Source organism: Pipistrellus kuhlii, unplaced genomic scaffold, assembly GCF_014108245.1.
Source record: "Pipistrellus kuhlii isolate mPipKuh1 unplaced genomic scaffold, mPipKuh1.p scaffold_m20_p_9, whole genome shotgun sequence".
NCBI classification, from domain to species: Eukaryota; Metazoa; Chordata; class Mammalia; order Chiroptera; family Vespertilionidae; genus Pipistrellus; species Pipistrellus kuhlii.
This window is the reverse complement of record NW_023425595.1, coordinates 33740872-33759732: the sequence shown is the minus strand read 5'-3', so window position 1 is coordinate 33759732 and position 18861 is coordinate 33740872. Positions and strand designations below refer to the sequence as shown.

The 18861-nt window shown below is 39.9% G+C and overlaps 2 protein-coding genes and 1 pseudogene across 16 annotated transcripts in view; 2 read left to right on the top strand and 1 right to left on the bottom strand.

The window, feature by feature from the left end:
* PPME1 (protein phosphatase methylesterase 1) overlaps nt 1–10105 on the bottom strand; it is a 36439-nt gene extending 26334 nt beyond the window's left edge. For 3 of the 8 annotated variants that reach the window (XM_036426817.2, XM_036426820.2, XM_036426821.2), the window contains exons 1-2: nt 9792–10102; nt 972–1065 (exon numbers count right to left, since the gene is read on the bottom strand). In XM_036426817.2, coding sequence (XP_036282710.1) covers nt 972–1065; nt 9792–9892 — 195 coding nt within the window. In that variant the 5' untranslated portion in view covers nt 9893–10102. Of the gene's footprint in view, nt 1–971; nt 1066–9791 lie in introns of all 8 variants that reach the window. The other 5 variants (XM_045577611.1, XM_045577612.1, XM_045577610.1 and 2 more) reach the window with 3 other exon arrangements.
* On the top strand, nt 6667–6727 carry LOC118713821 (annotated as a pseudogene).
* Nucleotides 10106–10291: 186 nt separating the features above from the next.
* C2CD3 (C2 domain containing 3 centriole elongation regulator) overlaps nt 10292–18861 on the top strand; it is a 109454-nt gene continuing 100884 nt past the window's right edge. For 3 of the 8 annotated variants that reach the window (XM_036426802.2, XM_045577602.1, XM_036426807.2), the window contains exons 1-3: nt 10294–10580; nt 12469–12738; nt 15658–15815. In XM_036426802.2, coding sequence (XP_036282695.1) covers nt 10526–10580; nt 12469–12738; nt 15658–15815 — 483 coding nt within the window. In that variant the 5' untranslated portion in view covers nt 10294–10525. Of the gene's footprint in view, nt 10581–12468; nt 12739–15657; nt 15816–18861 lie in introns of those variants that run through there. The other 5 variants (XM_045577606.1, XM_045577607.1, XM_045577608.1 and 2 more) reach the window with 4 other exon arrangements.

Below are 18861 nucleotides of genomic sequence, written 5' to 3'. Positions count from 1 at the left end.
AAAAACAAGTTCAACTCACTTCACTCATGAAACTTTACCCTGGACCCTTAGGAAATATATCAGTTTCAGAAATTTAATTAGTAATCCCTTTCCCATGCATTAGACAATTATAGCCACAAAAAAATATTCGCATTGACTTAGAGGTAATATTCCATGCCACACAAAATGAAGAATAAAAATAAGCAATAGTAATAAATAACATTTTAGAAACTATTACATAAATCTCCTACTTAAACAACATTATAAGCATGCTAAAGAACTAGAAGCCCGGTGCATGAAATTCATGCTTGGGGTAGGGGGAGGGGTTGTCCCCCAGCCCAGCCTGTACCCTTTCCAATCTGGGACCCTTTGAGGGATGTTGGACTGCCCGTTTAGGCCCAATCCTGGTGGGATCAGGCCTAAACAGGCAGTTGGATATCCCTCCCACAATCCAGGATTGCTGGCTCCCAAATGCTAGCCTGCCTGTCTGCCTGATTGCCCCTAACTGCTTCTGCCTGCCAGCATGATCACCCCTAACCATCCCCCCGCCAACCTGATCAATGCCTAACTGCTCCCCTGCTGGCCTGATTGTCCCTAACTGCCCTCCCCTGCAGACCTGGTCCCTCCCCAACTTGTCTCCTTTATAGGGTGTGTCACCCCAACTGCCCTCCCCTACTGGCCTGGTCACCCCTAACTGCTCTGCCCTGCTGGCCTGGTCACCCCCAATGTCCTTCCCTGCAGGCCTGGTTGCCCCCAACTGCCCTGCCCTGCTGGCCCAGTCAACCCTAACTGCCCTCCCCTGCAGGCCTGCTCTCCTTCAACTGTCCTCCCTTGCAGGCCTGCCCCACCCCCCCAACTCCCAACCTGGCTGGCCATCTTGTGTTGGCCATCTAGTGTCCACATGGGGGGCAGCCATCTTGTGGGGTTGGAGAGATGGTCAATTTGCACATTACTTGTTTATTTTATAGGATAAGCCATTTTGCAAAGGATATATCTTTGCCCGTTTCATTCTGTATTTCTACGTCTTCCATAGACTCAAAGTACTGACTCCAAGAAACAGGTGAAAAATCTCGTTTTCTTCCAGGGCTATGGAAATAAAAAGAGGGAGAGAGATTTTAAATAAAAAATAGTTATCCATTAAATGATTAAAATCTTGATCAAACAAATGCTAAATGTAAATCTGAAAAGAAAATAGCAACAGTATTTTTTCTTAAAGATATGAAGTAGTTTCAGACACAAAGTATTACATTTAAAATTCAAATATATTTTTCTTAAAGTTCAAATATATTTTAAGAGTAAAAAATTTAGGATTTGAGGAAATTAATTAGTATATTTTAATCACAAATGTGTTTATGTTTATACATACCACAAAACCCAGTAGTTCTTTCTCCTATTCTTGGCTATAGGCTAATTTTTATTCTCTTAACCTGCTACAATAATTGTTTTGGTCACTTATGCTTCTTCATACCTTCAATCCCTCACATAATTTCACCTTTATTATTTCCTAGCCAGTAAATATTCAACCCTTCATAGAAGGCAAAATGGCAATGTCAATCCCTTGAATTTTTTAAAAATATATTTTATTGATTTTTTACAGAAAGGAAAGGAGAGAGATAGAGAGCTAGAAACGTCGATGAGAGAGAAACATCGATCAGCTGCCTTTTGCACACCCCCTACCGGAGATGTGCCCACAACCAATGTACATGCCCCTGACCGGAATCGAACCTGGGATCTTTCAGTTCGCAGACTGACGCTCTACCACTGAACCAAACTGGTTTCGGCCAATATCTTGAATTTTGAGGAATTTATCCAAATACATGCTCACTAAGAAGTGAAATAACTTATCTACTCAAAAGTAGCATCATTTGTAATACAGAAAAATTGAAAACAACCTAAATATCCATCAACAGGTAAATGATTAAAATAAATTGTAAATAAATAAATAACATTTAGTTATTAAAAGGAGGAAATACTTATATACTGATAACATTCTTTATATATGGGGAAGATACACTAAGTAAATAAACTGCCAGTTAGGTAAAAATGGGAAATACATATAAATTAGAGGCCCAATGCACGAAATTCATGCAAGAGTAGGCCTTCCTTCCCCCAGCTGCCGGCACTGGCTTCCTTCTGGCACCCGGGACCTAGGCTTCCCTCACAGCCCCAGCTTCATCGGTCTAATTAGCATATTATGCTTTTATTATTATAGATATGATTGCTTATATATGTTTAGAATATTTCTAGAAGAGCAGTGATATACCATTGTTGGTATCCTGGGAGATAAGGGGGACAATCTTCAATATATATCCCTTTCTATATTTTGATTCATCATTTATCTCTTATGGGGATATATAAAAAGGAAAATGAGAGCAAAATAAAATGCTTAAGGTATTCCTAACCAATTTCTTCATACTGTGAATCCTACTCGAATCATTCTAATATAGTCCTCTCTGCATCACAAGAACATTGGTGATGGAGTATTCCTTAAAACTAAACACCAACTCATATCCATTATGTAGAGAGCTATATTATTTTTATTTTCATTTAAGGAATATTGCTTAATTCATTCTCACAACCACTCAGTTATTTGTGGTTAAAAATACTCCACTTTGGCCCTGGCCAGTTAGCTCAGTTGGTTAGACTGTTAGAGCATCAAGGTTTTGGTTTGATCCCTGGTCAAGGCACATACCAGAAGCAACCAATGAATTCATGAATAAGTGGAACAAATCAGTGTTTCTCTCTCTCTCTCTCTCTCTCTCTCTCTCTCTCTCTCTCTCTCTCTCTCTCAACTCAAACAATGTTTTAAAAATTAATTTAAAAATTTCACTCATCTCCAGAATTTTCTCTCCAGCTGTCAACAACTATTTTACAAGTTTTAATGTTCATTTTGGTATTCACTCATGCATTAGCAATGAGAAACAAGTCAGGGCTGTTACCTGCCCAACAGCAATTGTTAAGATACTATTATTTCATATATAAAAAGAAGTGATCTTAGAATTTACAAAATACAGTAAATAAGTTTCCATTATAGAGCTTTGCAACTTAAGCAATAATTCCACATATATAACATCTTTTCTCCTCAAAAACAACTCTTTGAGGCCAGTATTACCCACATTTTAAGAAAATAAAGTCAAGTTTGCACCAGTTAAATAGCATTTAGCAAAGTATGATGATTTAAAACCTGTCTACTAGTATCTATCTATATCTATCTATACCTATCTATATATACTTAGATAGATACATAGATAGATAAAAGCCCAGCAACAGAACGACCTGTCAACCAGTCGCTATGATGCACATTGACCACCAGGGACAGGCGCTCAAAGCAGGAGCTGCCCGCTGCTGGACAGTGCATGCCCACAGTGGGAATGCAGCTCAGCTGACTGGAATGAGCAGCGCTCCCACAGCAGGACTATCCCCGCATGCCATGACCCCCACCAGGGCACGAATCCATGCATCAAGCCTCTAGTATTCTACTAAAAGACTGAAGTACAGAGCTAATAGTATTGATATGGAGTTAGCAACCTATAGTCTATGCAAATCTAGCCACAATTTCAGGCTTCTGCTATGTCTTGAAATGACTGGTACTTTCAATATAATCTCTTATTCAAGTTTCAAAATATATTGGTAGTACATGCTTAGGACTGGTTGTCAATACAGGCATTCTTCAGAGATACTGTGGGTTCTGTGCCAAACCACTACAATAAAGTGAATATTGCAATAAAATGAGTCATAATCTTTACTGGTGGAGAGTCCTCCCTTTAAGGCCTTACAAAAACCACAGTATCTGCCAAGTGCAATAAAGGGAAGCACAACAAAACCAGGTATGTCTATACTACATTTTGAAGAACATCTAAGTAAGGTGTATAAGTGGACAACTCTTTTAATAGTGCATGAATTAAAACTTTCTTCTCTAAATGAAAGTACTTCATATCATGAAGAAAAAAAGTTTTTCCTAACCAACCAGGGTGTTTTCTCAAATTTGAGAGCAAGTAATAGAAAAAGGGAGGCTCATTAGATTTAAAGAATTCAATTATCCAATTTTGGAGGCCCTATGAAGAAATATATTTGCTGGTAATAAGCCTAGCAACAATGGGAAAAAATGGACATTTATTCAGAAGTGCTCAGGTCAAGGGGCTCAAACCTGGCACAAGTGGGAAAGGATGAGGAGGAGGGGTCACGTCCTCTGTAATGAAAACAGTAGGAAATCTGAAGTCAGAAGATCAGTCTCCCCCACTTGTTAAGATCAGGACTTGAGGCAGCTGCTGTTAACTCTCTACATTCTTTCCCCACTTCCCAGTATCTAATCCCTAACAGAATTCCAAATTGTTTCAGTAGGTAGCAATCTTGTTATCTTTCCTCCAGCCCAAGGGAATGAATCAGAATTAAACACCAATCAGTAATAGTAATCACATTCCATGCACCAGTGATTAGTCTTAGGAAGGACGTGTGAACTAGTTCTAGACCACATGTGTCAAACACAAGGCCCGCGGGCCAAATCCGTCCCGCCAGGCCTTGCAATGCGGCCCGCACCGCGCTGTCATCACTGCACTCCGCTGCGTTTCCATCACAATGACAGTTTATGACTGTTCAGTAAACCATTCGGCCCTCGATTTAGGCTGGATTTTAGATTTTGGCCCCTTCTCTGATTGAGTTCAACACCCCTATTCTAGACTATGAGATTTAGGGGAAATGTGCTGGGAAGTTTCCCTTTCTATATAAGGCGGGGAGCTTATATAGGAAATGGCCTTTGCCCCTGTTCCTTCCTTTTTATTTGGAAAAAACAGAATAAAGGTGTAAATGGATTTGCAGCAGCCATCCTGTAACCATAAGGAGAAAACAAGAGAAGGAAAAGCCAACATTTCTAAGATGGCAAAAGAAAGGATGCAAAAAGTCTGGGTCCTGAATGGTCAGTTGAATGACTGGATTAATTCTAGAACTTCCTATTAATAGTAAATAAATGTTAACAATAAATTATTTCACATAAACGTAAAGTTGCTAATTTTAATTTAAGGAGTTTTGTATGTTTAATTGTATTTAAATAGTAAATTTGTTGAGTTTTATAATTATATAAGTGTAATATGAGATTTACTCATATATACTTGGAACCTGAAATACTTTCCTTCAAAAGAAATACATATATATTTCTTTAAGGAAATTCAACATCATTAAAATGTTTATTCTAAGTTATTTTACATATTTAATACAGTCCCAATAAAAATAATATCAAGATTTTTTTTTTCCTAAACTGAAATGAAACTCCCATTTGATCCAATAATCCCACTCCTAGGAATATATCCTAAGAAACTAGAAATACTAATCAGAAAGGATATATGCACCCCTATGTTCATGGCAGCACAATTTACAATAGCTAAGATTTGGAAACAGCCTAGGTGCCCGTCAGCAGATGATTGGATCAGAAAACTATGGTACATCTACACAATGGAATACTATGCTGCCATAAAAAATTCTTACCATTTGCAGCAACCTGGATGGAATTGGAGAACATTATGCTAAGTGAAATATGCCAGTCAACGAAAGAAAAATACCACATGATCTCACTCATTTATGGATAATAAAGAACATTATAAACCAATGAACAAAAAGATATAGATACAGAGACAGTAAAGCATCAAACAGATTGTCAAATTACAGTGGGAAGGTTAGGGAGAGGTGGGGAAGATAAGCGATCAACTAAAGGACTTGCATGCATGCATATAAGCATAATCAATGGACGCAAAACGCTGAGGGGTAAGGGCATGTATGGGAGTGGGTTGGGGAGGGAGCAATGGTAAAATATGTGCACACATAATACCTTAATAAAAAAATGGAGGGAAAAAGATTTTTTTTTCTGACACTCGTCTAGTTAGTTAGAAAGTTAATTTGTAAGAATAAATAAGAGGACCTAGAAAAATGTTAAAAATAAGGGATAACCTACCTCTACCATGTACTAATAATGATGCCTAATTAAAAGTGTAGCAATGGCACATAAAAAAAGGGAAAGAAACTTCATAAACCCAAATCTATGTGGAAATTTGGTATATAATAAAGATGTCATTTTAATCGGTAGAGAAATGCATTATTTTTTTTTAGGTGAAATACATAATGGGAAAAGGGTGTTTTAACAAACGGTGTTAAAATAACTGGATAGCCTGCAGATAAAGATAAAATTGGCTCTGTTCCTCACTTTGCACATCATGATAAATTTGAAATGGGTGCAAAAAAAGCCCTACTCGTCCTGAAAAAACAAAACAACCTATATGAATTATTTTATAACCTGAGAGAAGAAAATGTATTTCTGTGATTCAAAATCCAAAATATGCACACATCTAAATAAAGTTAGTGAAATTGAGGGCAAGAGATTATGAAAAATAGTTAAAAGAGTAATTAAGAGATTGGCAAAGAAACAGGCCCAACTTGAAAGTAAGAGATAGATAAGATAGGGGAATGGGGGGAAATGGTAAGATAAGAAAAAAGCAAGTGAGTAGAGGAAAAATAAAGGATGCTTTGAAATTGGTGGAAGTGAGACTTCATATTGTAAATCAAGACCGAGGGAAAAGACTAAATCCTAGAGTATTTGCAAAGGAGGAAGATACACAACTCAAATTAAATATTGCCAGGATAACAACTATAAATCTCAAAAAAAACACACAATGGGTCTCAAGAGTCAAAAAACACATGTTCTAGATTAGCATGGCCCCTGCGCGAGGATGACACGCAAATTCGTTAAGTGTCCCATATTTAAATAAAATAAAAAAAGAAAGAAACCATGTTCTAGTCCTTAGCAGCCAGCCCTACCACCAAGCTTCTAGGGTACCTCAGTATGAGGAAGATTTGAGTTTGCTTGTTATTTATTAGGAGAAAATATTGTCCCCTGCCCCTTAGTTTATCTTACAGAATACAGAATTTTAAGTCTGTTTCCTCAGCTATACAATGAAATGGTGAGATGAAATAATTTCAAGAGCTCTCTTACAGCTTTATGATTGTAAGGGGTCTTGGGTCTATATTATCACCAATATTAGTGATAGAGGAGGCCTATGTTCCAAAAGGAAAGAAGGGGGGGGGGGGAGATAAAAATAAGCCTTGAGGACCACATAAATTCACCAACATATGCTCTTCTCTTTACAACACTACAAAGAAGCTTCTTACTAAAGAATACTTTCCAGGATAAGCAGTTAACCTAAATTAAGACCAAACATCTATTTAAAGTTACTAACAATTATACAATCATCTAATCAGCAGATTTTTCCCTTTATTTTCTCTTAGTATTTTCCTTCAGTTCTTCGTCTTTAGAGAACTTGTTTTGACAAAGTGAGAAGGTAAGTTCTAATTAAACTTATCTGAAGCATGTATAGTTATTAAAAAGGTAATATTTTGGCACAGTTTTTAAATCAAAGAGTGCTGGTATACTGAAAGATCAAAGTTTAGATTAAGATAGGCAGCAACTAAGCTACATATCAACAATAAATGTTACTTTTATTTTATACCCCAGGTAATTTCCCCAAATAATCTGTTATGGATCAATTTCCAAATCCTCCCCATTACTCATGTTACAGTCCTATCTTTCTGTCTTCCAAAGCTAAAACAATTTTCTTAAATGTAGCCTTTTAGCCGAAAACCAGTTTGGCTCAATGGATAGAGCATTGGCCTGCGGACTGAAAGTTCCTGGGTTTGATTCCAGTCAAGAGCATGTACCTTGGTTGCGGGCACATCTCCAGCAGGGGGTGTGCAAGAGGCAGCTGATCTTCTCTCTCATCGATGTTTCTAACTCTCTATCCATCCCTCTCTCTTCCTCTCTGTAAAAAAATCAATAATAGCTGAGACCGGTTTGGCTCAATGGATAGAGTGTCGGCTTGGGGACTGAGGGGTCCCCGGGTTCGATTCCGGTCAAGGGCATGTACCTTGGTTGCGGGCATATCCCCAGTGGGGGGTGTGCAAGAGGCAGCTAGCTGATCGATGACTCTCTCTCATCGATGTTTCTAACTCTCTTATCTCTCTCCCTTCCTCTCTGTACAAAATCAATAAAAATATATTTTTAAAAAAATCAATAATATACATATATATATATTTTTTTTAAGTCAGCCTTTAAAAAATAAATAAATAAATGTAGCCTTCTACCACCTCTTTCTGTTGTGCCTCAACTGGCCTATCTCTTCCTGTCAAGGTTCTCTCATTTTTCTACTGTATATCATAGTCAGGTCTCCCCTTCAATTATTAATTTCCTTCCCTGGTTTTTCCAACCATTCTCACCAGCTCCTACTGTTTTCATTTATAGAATTCTCCTTTCTCTTCATTGTTAGGGCCTACGTTCACAATACTTTTGTCCTCTCCTTTTCATCAGTTTTTGTACACATTACTTCTTCACAACCTAAGGTTTCTCTTCTCTAGTCCTCAATCCCAAGAATGTCTACCAATCCATCTCTAGATTCCTGAACACATACTCTTGACTACCTTATCCCTAAGTATTCCTCCAGCCCCTTTTCTCTGTACAGTCATCCGTTTCCGAAATCTTACCTGATGCTACAAACACCCCTCAAAACCAACTGCCTATTCAATTTTCTCTGCTTTTCAGCAACTAACACTGTCATGTTCAACTCAGTATGCTCTCTCCTACACCTCCTAAGTATCCCCTAAAACAGTGTTTCCCAAACTTCTGACATATGTGTACCCCTTCTATAATTTTCGTAACGCTGAGTACCCCTCGTACTCATGAGAACGTAGAATTAGGCGCAGCTAAGCACGGTGCAGTGCATATCCCCACCAAACTCCGGTGCAACGCGTACCCCCACCAAACTCTTCCCGTACCCCTGGGGGTACGCGTACCACACTTTGGAAAACACTGCCTAAAACCTGGCGCAAGGTATTCAACAACCTAAAATTCCAAGCCTTATCTCTTCAACGCAGCTTTCTCCCCTGTAAACGGTTTCCCTGAAACATTGGAAGTAGCTACTTTCAATGCTTCATTAACTCTGTTTTTATCAAACCAGTACATGGCTTCCATCAGACCTATTTGCCAGGCAAAAATTAGTTGCCCGAATCTTCCTTTTGAAGCTTCCCATTCACGAAACCCTGTTCCTAGTCGTTTCTCAATTTCTAGAGCCCATGGTCGCTTCTCTAACCTCCTCAGTCCTCTCCCTCACCACCCCACCCCTTACTCTCTACCCTCAATTCTCATCGCATTCCTATTGCCCTAACCAGTCTTCTTGGCTATGTTATCCATCTTTCCTTAGGCCTATCCCCCCAGCTTTCCTGTTTCTCCTAACTCCCTGAATCTGCCTCTTACACCTCGAAGCACTCTCTCCAGAACCTAACTGCTCCCTCGTTCATTTCTTTATCTGATTCTGCTTCAGATGTTCTCCAGTTCTCACAGCTTTTCTAATATTTAGCTCTCACAGTCTTTCTCCTCCTCCTACATCTTTCCCAAGTTGCTTCCCCTGAGAGAAATTCCCAACTTTTCTCTGTCATTCCCCATTCCCCTCAACCCTCCCTGGCAGCTTCAAAACCCACCTCTGTAATCGCTGGACTCCCTTTTTCCAAACCTCCTCCATCCCTTCTTCTGTAGGTGCTTCCTAATAAGTCTCTTTGCCTTATTCCTTTCTCCCCTCAATACTATCTGTCCTCCGATTTCCATCAACCTGACGCCGCCCGTAGAGCCCAAACCTGGCTTCTACTCCACCTAAAGGTCTCCTCCAGGCCGCCGCCGCCACCATTCCCTCGGCCTCCCCTAGCCGTGCAGCTCCAAACGCGCAGATACCATTCTCCCACGGCCAACGCCTGGCCTCTGAGAAGAAGGGGTCGGGGTTACGTACCCCATTCGCATCTTGGCTCCGCTCTGATTGCCTCCGTTACCGGGCAGAGGGGGGCGAGAGGGCAGGCGGCCGAGGTGCATGCTCTTCTCGAGGGCGGACATGAAGGGGAGGCCGCAGTCACACAGGAGCCAAAGCTTAGTCCCAGGCTGAGTGCGGCCCAACCGGTCGGTCACAGCTCGCCCCTTTCGCTGCTCCCCAGTCGCCTTTGGACAGCACCCAACCAGCCGCAGAACCTCCCACCGACCACCGGCGCCGTAAAACTCCACCCACTCTCTTCAGGCGGTTTCAACGGAAGTGCGCAACAGGAAACTTCGCAAAGGACGCTGGGTAACGGAGTCTGCAGGACCTTCTGGCCCCTCAGCAGAGAACTCCACTGGACCTCGCCGGAAGAAGAAGGGCCCCTGGTGGCAATGCACTCTGGGCAATGGAGTCCTCAAAGGATGTCTCCCTTTGCGCCTGCGCAGCTGGAGGCGACGGCTTCCAACCCCGCAGAGGTAGTGTAGCAAAGCATCGTGGGTGTTGCAGTCTATTGGCGGGAAGGACCTTTGGCGCCTTCCCTCCTCACCGCCTCCCAGACTGTTGGAGGAAAAGCCGCTTCTCCGTGCCTCCCAGGCTGCCCAGCGGCGCCGCCGTTGCCGGGGAACGCTGGCGCGGAGGGAAGGGATGGCGGGAGGCGGCGGCGGCTTAGGGGCTGGGGCCGGAGTTGAGTTGGTGAAGAGAAGTTCGGCCTCGTCATGAAACAACGGAAAGGCCAAGGGCCTGGGGGCGGCCGAAACCGCAAGAAAGGAGGTAACCTGAGCGACCAAAGGTTAAAGAAAGCGTGATAGGGTGGAGATAGGGAAGCAGGGTGTAAGGTGTTCTAGGGGAGACACCTCCCCTCCCCCCGCATCGCCCCCCCACACACACACCTGCCTGTAAAAAAAAAGGGGGTGAGAGGAGGGCCGAGGAGGAAGAATAACCAGGGAATCGGGTTTAAAAAGAGGGCAGTTGGCTCTTCAACAAATGGAAAGGAAATAGGGGCTGGAGTGGGGTGGGTACGGCAAACTGGACAAATAAATGGAGCCAAGTGAGAGCTAAAGGGTATACAGGGAGGACGCTTCTACAGTCTACAGATTGTTTTCTTTCTTTTACTTCTTAGAAATTGAGATATCATTGACACAACATTATGTTAGTCTCCAGCACCTTTCAAATATATGACATACTGTTAACTACAGTCACCACGGTATACATCGCATCCCCATGACTTGGGGGGTGGGGGGTGGGTTAATAACCAAGTTAAACATATGTGAGGATACACACCTTTGGAGGTCCATCTAGGACAGAAGAAACAATTTGGAGATGGGAGTATGTCAGTAATCCTAATAGGCAAGGGTCATTGCTTTATACCTTACTGAATCCTCAAAAAGTAGCACGAAGTAGGACTCGGTAAATATTAGTTGAATGAGTGAAGCATGAGGGGCTTCAGACAGGAGTGGGGAAAGTTGTGGAGAGAGAGGAAGGAGTGGGGAGTGACACCCTGTGGTAGGTAGGGTGGAAGTGGGGATGAGGGCATGAGGCTCTGAAGGATCTGAGATGATGGAAGAGTGTGTAGGTAGCCAGAGGTTATCATCAGGTTAGTGCACTCCCGAGAGACACACAAAGAGAATTAATAGAAATAGCGATAATACATTAGGGGTGAGAACTGAAGCTGCAGCCTGGAAATGAATCTTACCAACTGTGTAAAGATATTTAAACAGTTTTGAGGCGGTGCCTTTCCTCCCAGGAGTGATGAAACATGGAAGTGGTCACTTTTGCTGCTCCCTATGTCAAAACAGTCAAGGTTACTTGGTTGATAGGAAAATCAAAATAGGAATAGCTTAAGAATGCCTTACACGCTATAATATATACATATGTAGTAATTCTCTTCTATACACCTGTGTATAACTTTTGTATTGAAATAAGTTATGCATAAAAATTATGGTGGATTTTTTTTCTTTTCTATAGAGAACAGAGAAGGTGTTCATTTCAGAAATCCAAAGAGGTGTATATATAGATATCTCATCTGAGAGGCGTCAGTGTATTTTCTTGTGAGGCCTAACCACTCCTCAAGGGAGAAGTCAGAGGAATAGAAAAGTGTGTGTAATGTAGGAATGGTTTCTTAAATCTCTGAGTCTTGGTTCGAAACATTAAAGGAAAGTTTTATAGAAAGCTGTGATTAATTGCCTCATTTACTTTTTGTGATTTGTCTGAAAGCCAGTAAATATTACAAACCCAACTTTGTGCCAAAAAAAATAGTGTAAAATCTGAAGATAACTTCTGTATGTATTAACCTCTGTACTCATTGGCAGGAAAGTAAAAACAGACAATTTAAGGTGGCTTTATTAAGAATGGTGGACTTTGCATTAATCAAATCAACTATACTTGGAAGAAAATTTTCAATTACTGAGATTTGCATGTCTTAACTTAGAATGTTCTTTACTTATAATAACCTGAACAAAACCCTAAATACTAAATTGTGATCAGGATGACTTAAGGGACCCAAATAGGTTATTCTATGGTATGGTTTGTTAGTTACTGCTCCTTTATTAGGATAGATAGGATAAGCCTGCTTTCTTGTGTATTTTTATTCAAAAAGCAGATTATATATTTTCTGTATTTAGTGTAAATTTTGACTTGTTATTCTTGAATTCCTCCATAGGTTTGAGTGACATCCCTCCATCTACAAGCCTACCACCTCTAGTTGAAGGCCAGCTACGCTGCTTTCTGAAACTTACTGTTAATAAAGTCGTATGGAAGATTGCAAAACCTCCCTCTTGTGTACTTGTCCGAGTGAGATGGTGGGGAGAAACATCAGATGGAACCCTCTTTTGTCCCACAGACACATTGCAGACTGAACCAAAAGCTGTGAGAACCACTACACGTTATGCTATTCGCTGTGGTCCAAAGCAATTTACCTCTTACCTAACAGGTATGCTTTTTTCACCTATCATCCTAATAAGCATGTAGTAATGTTGTTAGCAATAGGTGTTACTATGTACCTAGTATCTATGGCATTGTTAATTGTTGAGGACTTAAAGAAGTATTATAATGGCCATCGTTATTGAGAGTATACTATGCGCTAGCAATTGATTCATGTTATTTCTTTTTTTTTTTTAATATATTTTATTGATTTTTTACAGAGAGGAAGGGAGAGAGATAGAGAGCCAGAAACGTCGTCGAGAGAGAAACATCTACCAGCTGCCTCCTGCACACCCCCGACCGGAGATGTGCCCACAACCAACGTACGTGCCCCTGACTGGAATCGAACCCGGGACCCTTCAGCCCGCAGACCAACGCTCTACCGCTGAGCCAAACCGGTTTCGGCTGATTCATGTTATTTCTAATTCTTTTAAAAAAACATTTTATTGATTTTTTTACAGAGGATAGGAGAGAGATAAGAGAATTAGAAACATCAATAAGAGAGAAACATCGATCAGCTGCCTCCTGCACACCCCCTACTGAGGATGTGCCCAAACCAAGGCACATGCCCTTGACCGGAATTGAACCTGGGACCCTTGACTCTGTGGGCCGACGCTCTATCTACTGAGCCAAACCGGTTTCGGCATGTTATTTCTAATTCTTAATAACCCTTCAAGGTGGATGTTTTATCTGTTTTATAGACGATGAAACTGAGTTCAGAGATTAAATCAATACTCTCTAAGGTTATATAGTTGATGATGGCAAAATAAGATTTGAACCCACTTCTGTCTGACAACAAAACTTTTTATCAAATCATAGTTCTTTAATAATTATAGTCTTTGCTTTGGGACTTAAATTATGCTCAAAGAAAAAAGATACAGACATGAAATTTACTAACATTACAAGGTAATACATGCTAAATGCCAAATGAATGGTTTAGTGAATTAGTGCTATAGGTTTTTATAAAGGGGAGGATCCCTCTATAAGTATCCAAAAGCCCAAATTTCTTGCTTTTTTTTTTTTTTTCAAGGAAAATATTCTAAATGTTCTGTATTATTTTTCAATATTTAGGTCAGACATTCACATAAACACATTTTTGGGTCATGAGGTTACTTATCAAATCAATCCAGTTTAAGTCAGTAAAAATCAAGCATTTATCATGTAAAATTGTTGAGCTAAAGAATACTGGAGAACCAAAGGTGAATTAAAGATTAACCTGGCCTTATGAAGCTTACATTCTATCAAGAAAACATTTTGAAAACATCAAATGTAAACAAAAAAAATTCAGTAATTCAAAAAATATATATTGAATATTTAGCATGTGCTACACATTGTGCTAGGCACTATGGGGTTACAAATGTGAATAAAAGTTTAATCACAATAGTAGCTAATTCTAACTAAATTCACAGAGTTTAGTTGTAACAGAAGGTAGAAAGTGATAAGTGTTATTAAGAAGATCTCTGCAGTAGGCCTTCCTTCCTTCCTTCCACTCGTTTTCCTCCAGGACCCAGGACTTCACTCTAGCTGGAGCCTTCAATCTTCTCTGCTCTGGCCGGAGCACAGCTCCTATAGCTCCCTCTGCCCCCTACTCTTCCCTCATAGCAGGCGTCCTGCCCCTCCCTCTGCTCCATGCCAGTGTATGCAAATTATCCTACCATCTTTGTTGTGTTAATTTGCATACTCAGTCCTGATTAGCTAGTGAACACCATGGAGTTATGGACAATTTGCATATTTCTCTTATTGTGGGTGGGGATAATAGCACTTACCTAGCAGAAATATTTGTGAAAATTAAACAAAAAAATTTTATGCCATTATTGTTCCAGTACCTGGCACATATGAGTGTGTGTGAGTCTTATAAAAATATGTTAGTAAATAACCAAAAAATGTTTGTACAGTTCCCTTATTCTGCATCTGCACATCATTTTATAGTCTTCAAAGCACTTTTACATTTATTAGCTCATGACTTGCAGATAGCTTCCATAGGAAGATAAGACAGGGTATGTGATAGGATAGGTAATTTGCTTAAAGACCTATAACAGTCATTAAGGCTCTACCATGTGAGAGGCCCCTGTGCTATGTTTTACTTGCAGTACCACTCTCATATAGTCATGCTGTAGTATGATGCCTGTTTTACAGATAACTGGCTTACACAGAAGGAGTTTTTTTATTTTGGCACTATAAGAACAGTCACAGGTCTTCTAATTATAGCCCCTATGCTCTTTTCACTACAGTATTTAATCTATAGTGAAAATGAATCATTTTCTCAACTTTGGTAAGCAAATATTCAAAAGTTATACTGTCCTGAAAGAATCTTAGATTCCAAATGAATGCATTATATTTCTTCTGCTGTAAATTATGACCATGAAGGTATTAAGTTTGAGCAACTAATTGAAGAATACAGTTAAGGAGTTTATTTTCATTCCTATTAGTTCCAAATGCTCTCAGTATTTCAGTACTCCAGATACAATCAAGGAATAAGCAATTGGATACTCCTGGGAGGCAGGGACTAGCACTTGAATTTATGTAAGAGAGGCCCTTTGTCTAGTTCAAAATTAGAAATAGTGAGAATAAAAGAATTAAGAGTTACTGCTTTTTATATTTCAAAAGCTAAGCCTGAGTTCTTGCCAAATAAGTTAAAAATACTCTTGTTAAGGAAATTTTAAAATCAGATACTTGATATGCTAAATGTTTTTGTTCAATGCAATTCTTTTTTCTACATGCAAGATATTTTGTCGTTGTTCTTCTCTAAAACTTTGTTCTGTTAATCATGGGTTCACTATCCCTCCTACCCCAGAATGATATAGTAAGTGCATTGTTTATTTGAAAATAAATTTTTAATGTAAAAAATTTTTTTTCTAATGTCTGCCTTTGTTCACTTCAAAAAATAAAAGTAAATGCAAGTATTTATATTATGATTGTTTCTGATTAGATATGGCTGTCCTGGTGCTGGAAGTGATCACCAGACTTGATCATCTTCCAATTGGTAGAGTTCAGATCAGTGGATTAGCCAAGCTTTCTCCAACCCATCACATCAATGGATTTTTCAGCATTGTTTCACCAACATCTAAGAAACTTGGAGAACTCCAGGTAAAGATGCTTTGATTCTTTGTTGCATAGAATAAACAATTAGGGGCACAAGTAGTTGAGTCTGTTTGTAGGATATATAGGTACATGACTCCCATATAACATGTTAATTCCCAATTAATGCTATTGTTCATATTTTTACCCAAAGGTATATAACATACCTTTGTTTCCCACTTATTCAGATCCTCTTAGTGACTTCACAATACTCTTAAGTACATGTATGCTGGATGTTTGATATTTTTTCCTATTGGGAGATATTCAAATTCACTAATCTTTTTTTTTTTTATTCTTTATTTTTATTGTTTAAAGTATTACACAAGTCTCCTTTTCCCCCCAATGACCTCTCCCCAGCCGCTAACATCCCCTAGCACATGCCATCACCCCCCTACTGGCTAGGTCCATTGGTTATGCTCATATGCATGCAACAAGTCCTTTAGTCGATCTCTTAACCCCCCTCCGACTCACCCCGGCTTCCCTCTTAGATTGGATGGTCTGTTTAATACTTCTATAACTCTGGCTCTGTTTTTGTTCATCAGTTTATGTTGTTCATTATATTCCACAAATGAGTGAGATTGTGTGATATTTATCTTTCTCCAACTGGCTTATTACGCTTAGCATAATGCTCTCCAGTTCCATCCATGCTGTTGCAAATGGAATACTACAGGAGCATAGTATTCCATTGTATAGATATACCAGTTTTTTAATCTACTCATTTGTTGGTGGGCATTTATGCTGTTTCCAAATCATAGCTATTATAAATTTTGCTGCTGTGAACATAGGGGTGCATATATCCTTTCTGACTGATGTTTCTGATGTCTTGGGATATATTCCAGAAGTGGAATTACTGAGTCAAATGGAAGTTCCATTTTTAATGTTTGAGGAAACTCCATACTGTTTTCCACAGTGGCTGCAGCAGTCTGCATTCCCACCAGCAGTGCACAAGGGTTCCTTTTTCTCCACATCCTCACCAATACTTATTTGCTGATTTGTTGATGAGAGCCATTCTGACAGGTGTAAGATGGTACCTCATTGTCATTTTGATTTGCATCTCTTGGATGATTAGTGACTTTGAGCATGATTTCATTTGTCTCTTGGTCTTCTGTATGTCCTTTTTTGAAAAGTGTCTATTTAGGTTCTTTGCCATTTTTTTAATTAGATTGTTTATCTTTTGTTAAATTGTATGAGTTCCCTGTAAAATTTGGAGACAGCAGATGGGGCAAGCAGGCCAGCAGTGGGGAGCAGTTGTTGTCGAGAAGGCCAGAATGGGAGAGCAGATGGGGACAAGCAGGCCAAAAGGGGGTAAATTGGGGGCAATCAGGCCGGTGGGGGGAGGAGGAGGGATCTGGGAGGGAGGAGTTGGGGTCAATCAGACCAGCATGGGGGGCAGTTGGGAGCAAGCAGACTGGCAAGAGGGGCGAGTTGGGGGCAATTAGGCTGGTAAGGGGGGGGGCATTTGGGGGTGAGCAGGCTGACAGGCAGAGTGGTTAGGGGTGATCAGGCAGGCAGGCAGGTGAGTGGTTAGGAGCCAGCGGTCCCAGATTGTGAGAGGGATGTCTGACTGCCAGTTTAGGCCCCATCCCACAAGGGTCCCAGATTGGAGAGGGTGCAGGCTGGGCTGAGGGACACCCCTTGCCCAGTGCACAAATTTCATGCACTGGGCCACTAGTTATTAAGATAAAAACTTAAAAAAATAAATAAAAAAATAAAAAAATAAAAATATATATATATATATATATATATATATATTATTTCATAGAGGAAGAGAGAGACAGAAAAATCAATGATGAAAGAGAATCATTGATTGGCTGCCTCCTGTACCACTCCCACTGGGGACTGAACCTCAAACCTGTGCCTGTGCCTGACAGGAATCAAACAATGACTTCATGGTTTATAGGTCTATGCTCAACCACTAAATCATACCAGCTAGGCTAGTCTTTTTATTCAACATTCTGGTCTGCTCGACACCAACTGCCCCCCACTGCCAGCCTGCTTGCCCCCATCTGCCATCCTGCTCACCCCCAACTGCCTCTCCCCCCGACCTCCACTGGTCTGATCACCCCCAACAGCCCTCCCCTCCTTGGCCTGATCGCCCCTAACTGCCTCTGCCCCAGCCCCACCACCATGGCTTTGTCTAGAAGGATGTTTGGAAGGTCTCCCAGTCTAATTAGCATATTATCCTTTTAGTAGTATAGATTTTGTGTCATGAATACCACTTATTAGCTTTTAAAAAACAAATTCTGCTTAAATTTCAATACATTTCTGTTTATTCCATTTTCATCATGCATCTTTTCTACATACTGATTATGCCTCTGTAATTTGTTTTATAAATGCTAACTTTTGATGGTATCATTTTTTTTGCTTTATTTCATCATGGAATATTCTATTCCATAAGAAAATGCCTTCCATTTCTTTTGAAAATAGTTCTCTCTTTTATGAATACTAGTACAAGAAATATTTAACTTTCCTCTTGATTCTACTGTAAGAAAGATAGCAACCTACATAACACAGAGACATTGTGGCAATATTACAAACAATTATATAAATTTGACAGTTTAAATAAAATAGATCAATTCTTTGAAAACCACACTACCAGAAATCACTCAAGATGAAATACTTGCATAGACCTCTAAACTATTAAATTGAATTTATAGTTTAAAACCTTCAAAGAAAGAAATCTGGCTTAGGGGAAAAGCAAAACTCAGTGATGGGCCAGCCAACAGGTCAAAGTACAGGCCCGGGACACAATAATTATTCTCAGTGTCTCCTTTGTTTCTAGAATACATTTCAGTCTTTTAGCAAGTGATGAATTGCAAGGGAACACTTGCTGACATTCACATTTGGGCAGCCAGAATTTTATGTGATGCTATTACAATGAGCACAGAGTATTTGTCCCACTGCATTCCTGTCTATTGTCTTTGTAGAAAACCTTGATAATAATAGACTTAAAAGACTATGTTATTTGGTTCATGAACAAAATTCTCATTAAGACCCAAGTATGTTTTATTGAGTCTGTGCCTTTGCAGTTTCTCTGCACAGATTATTTCATTGA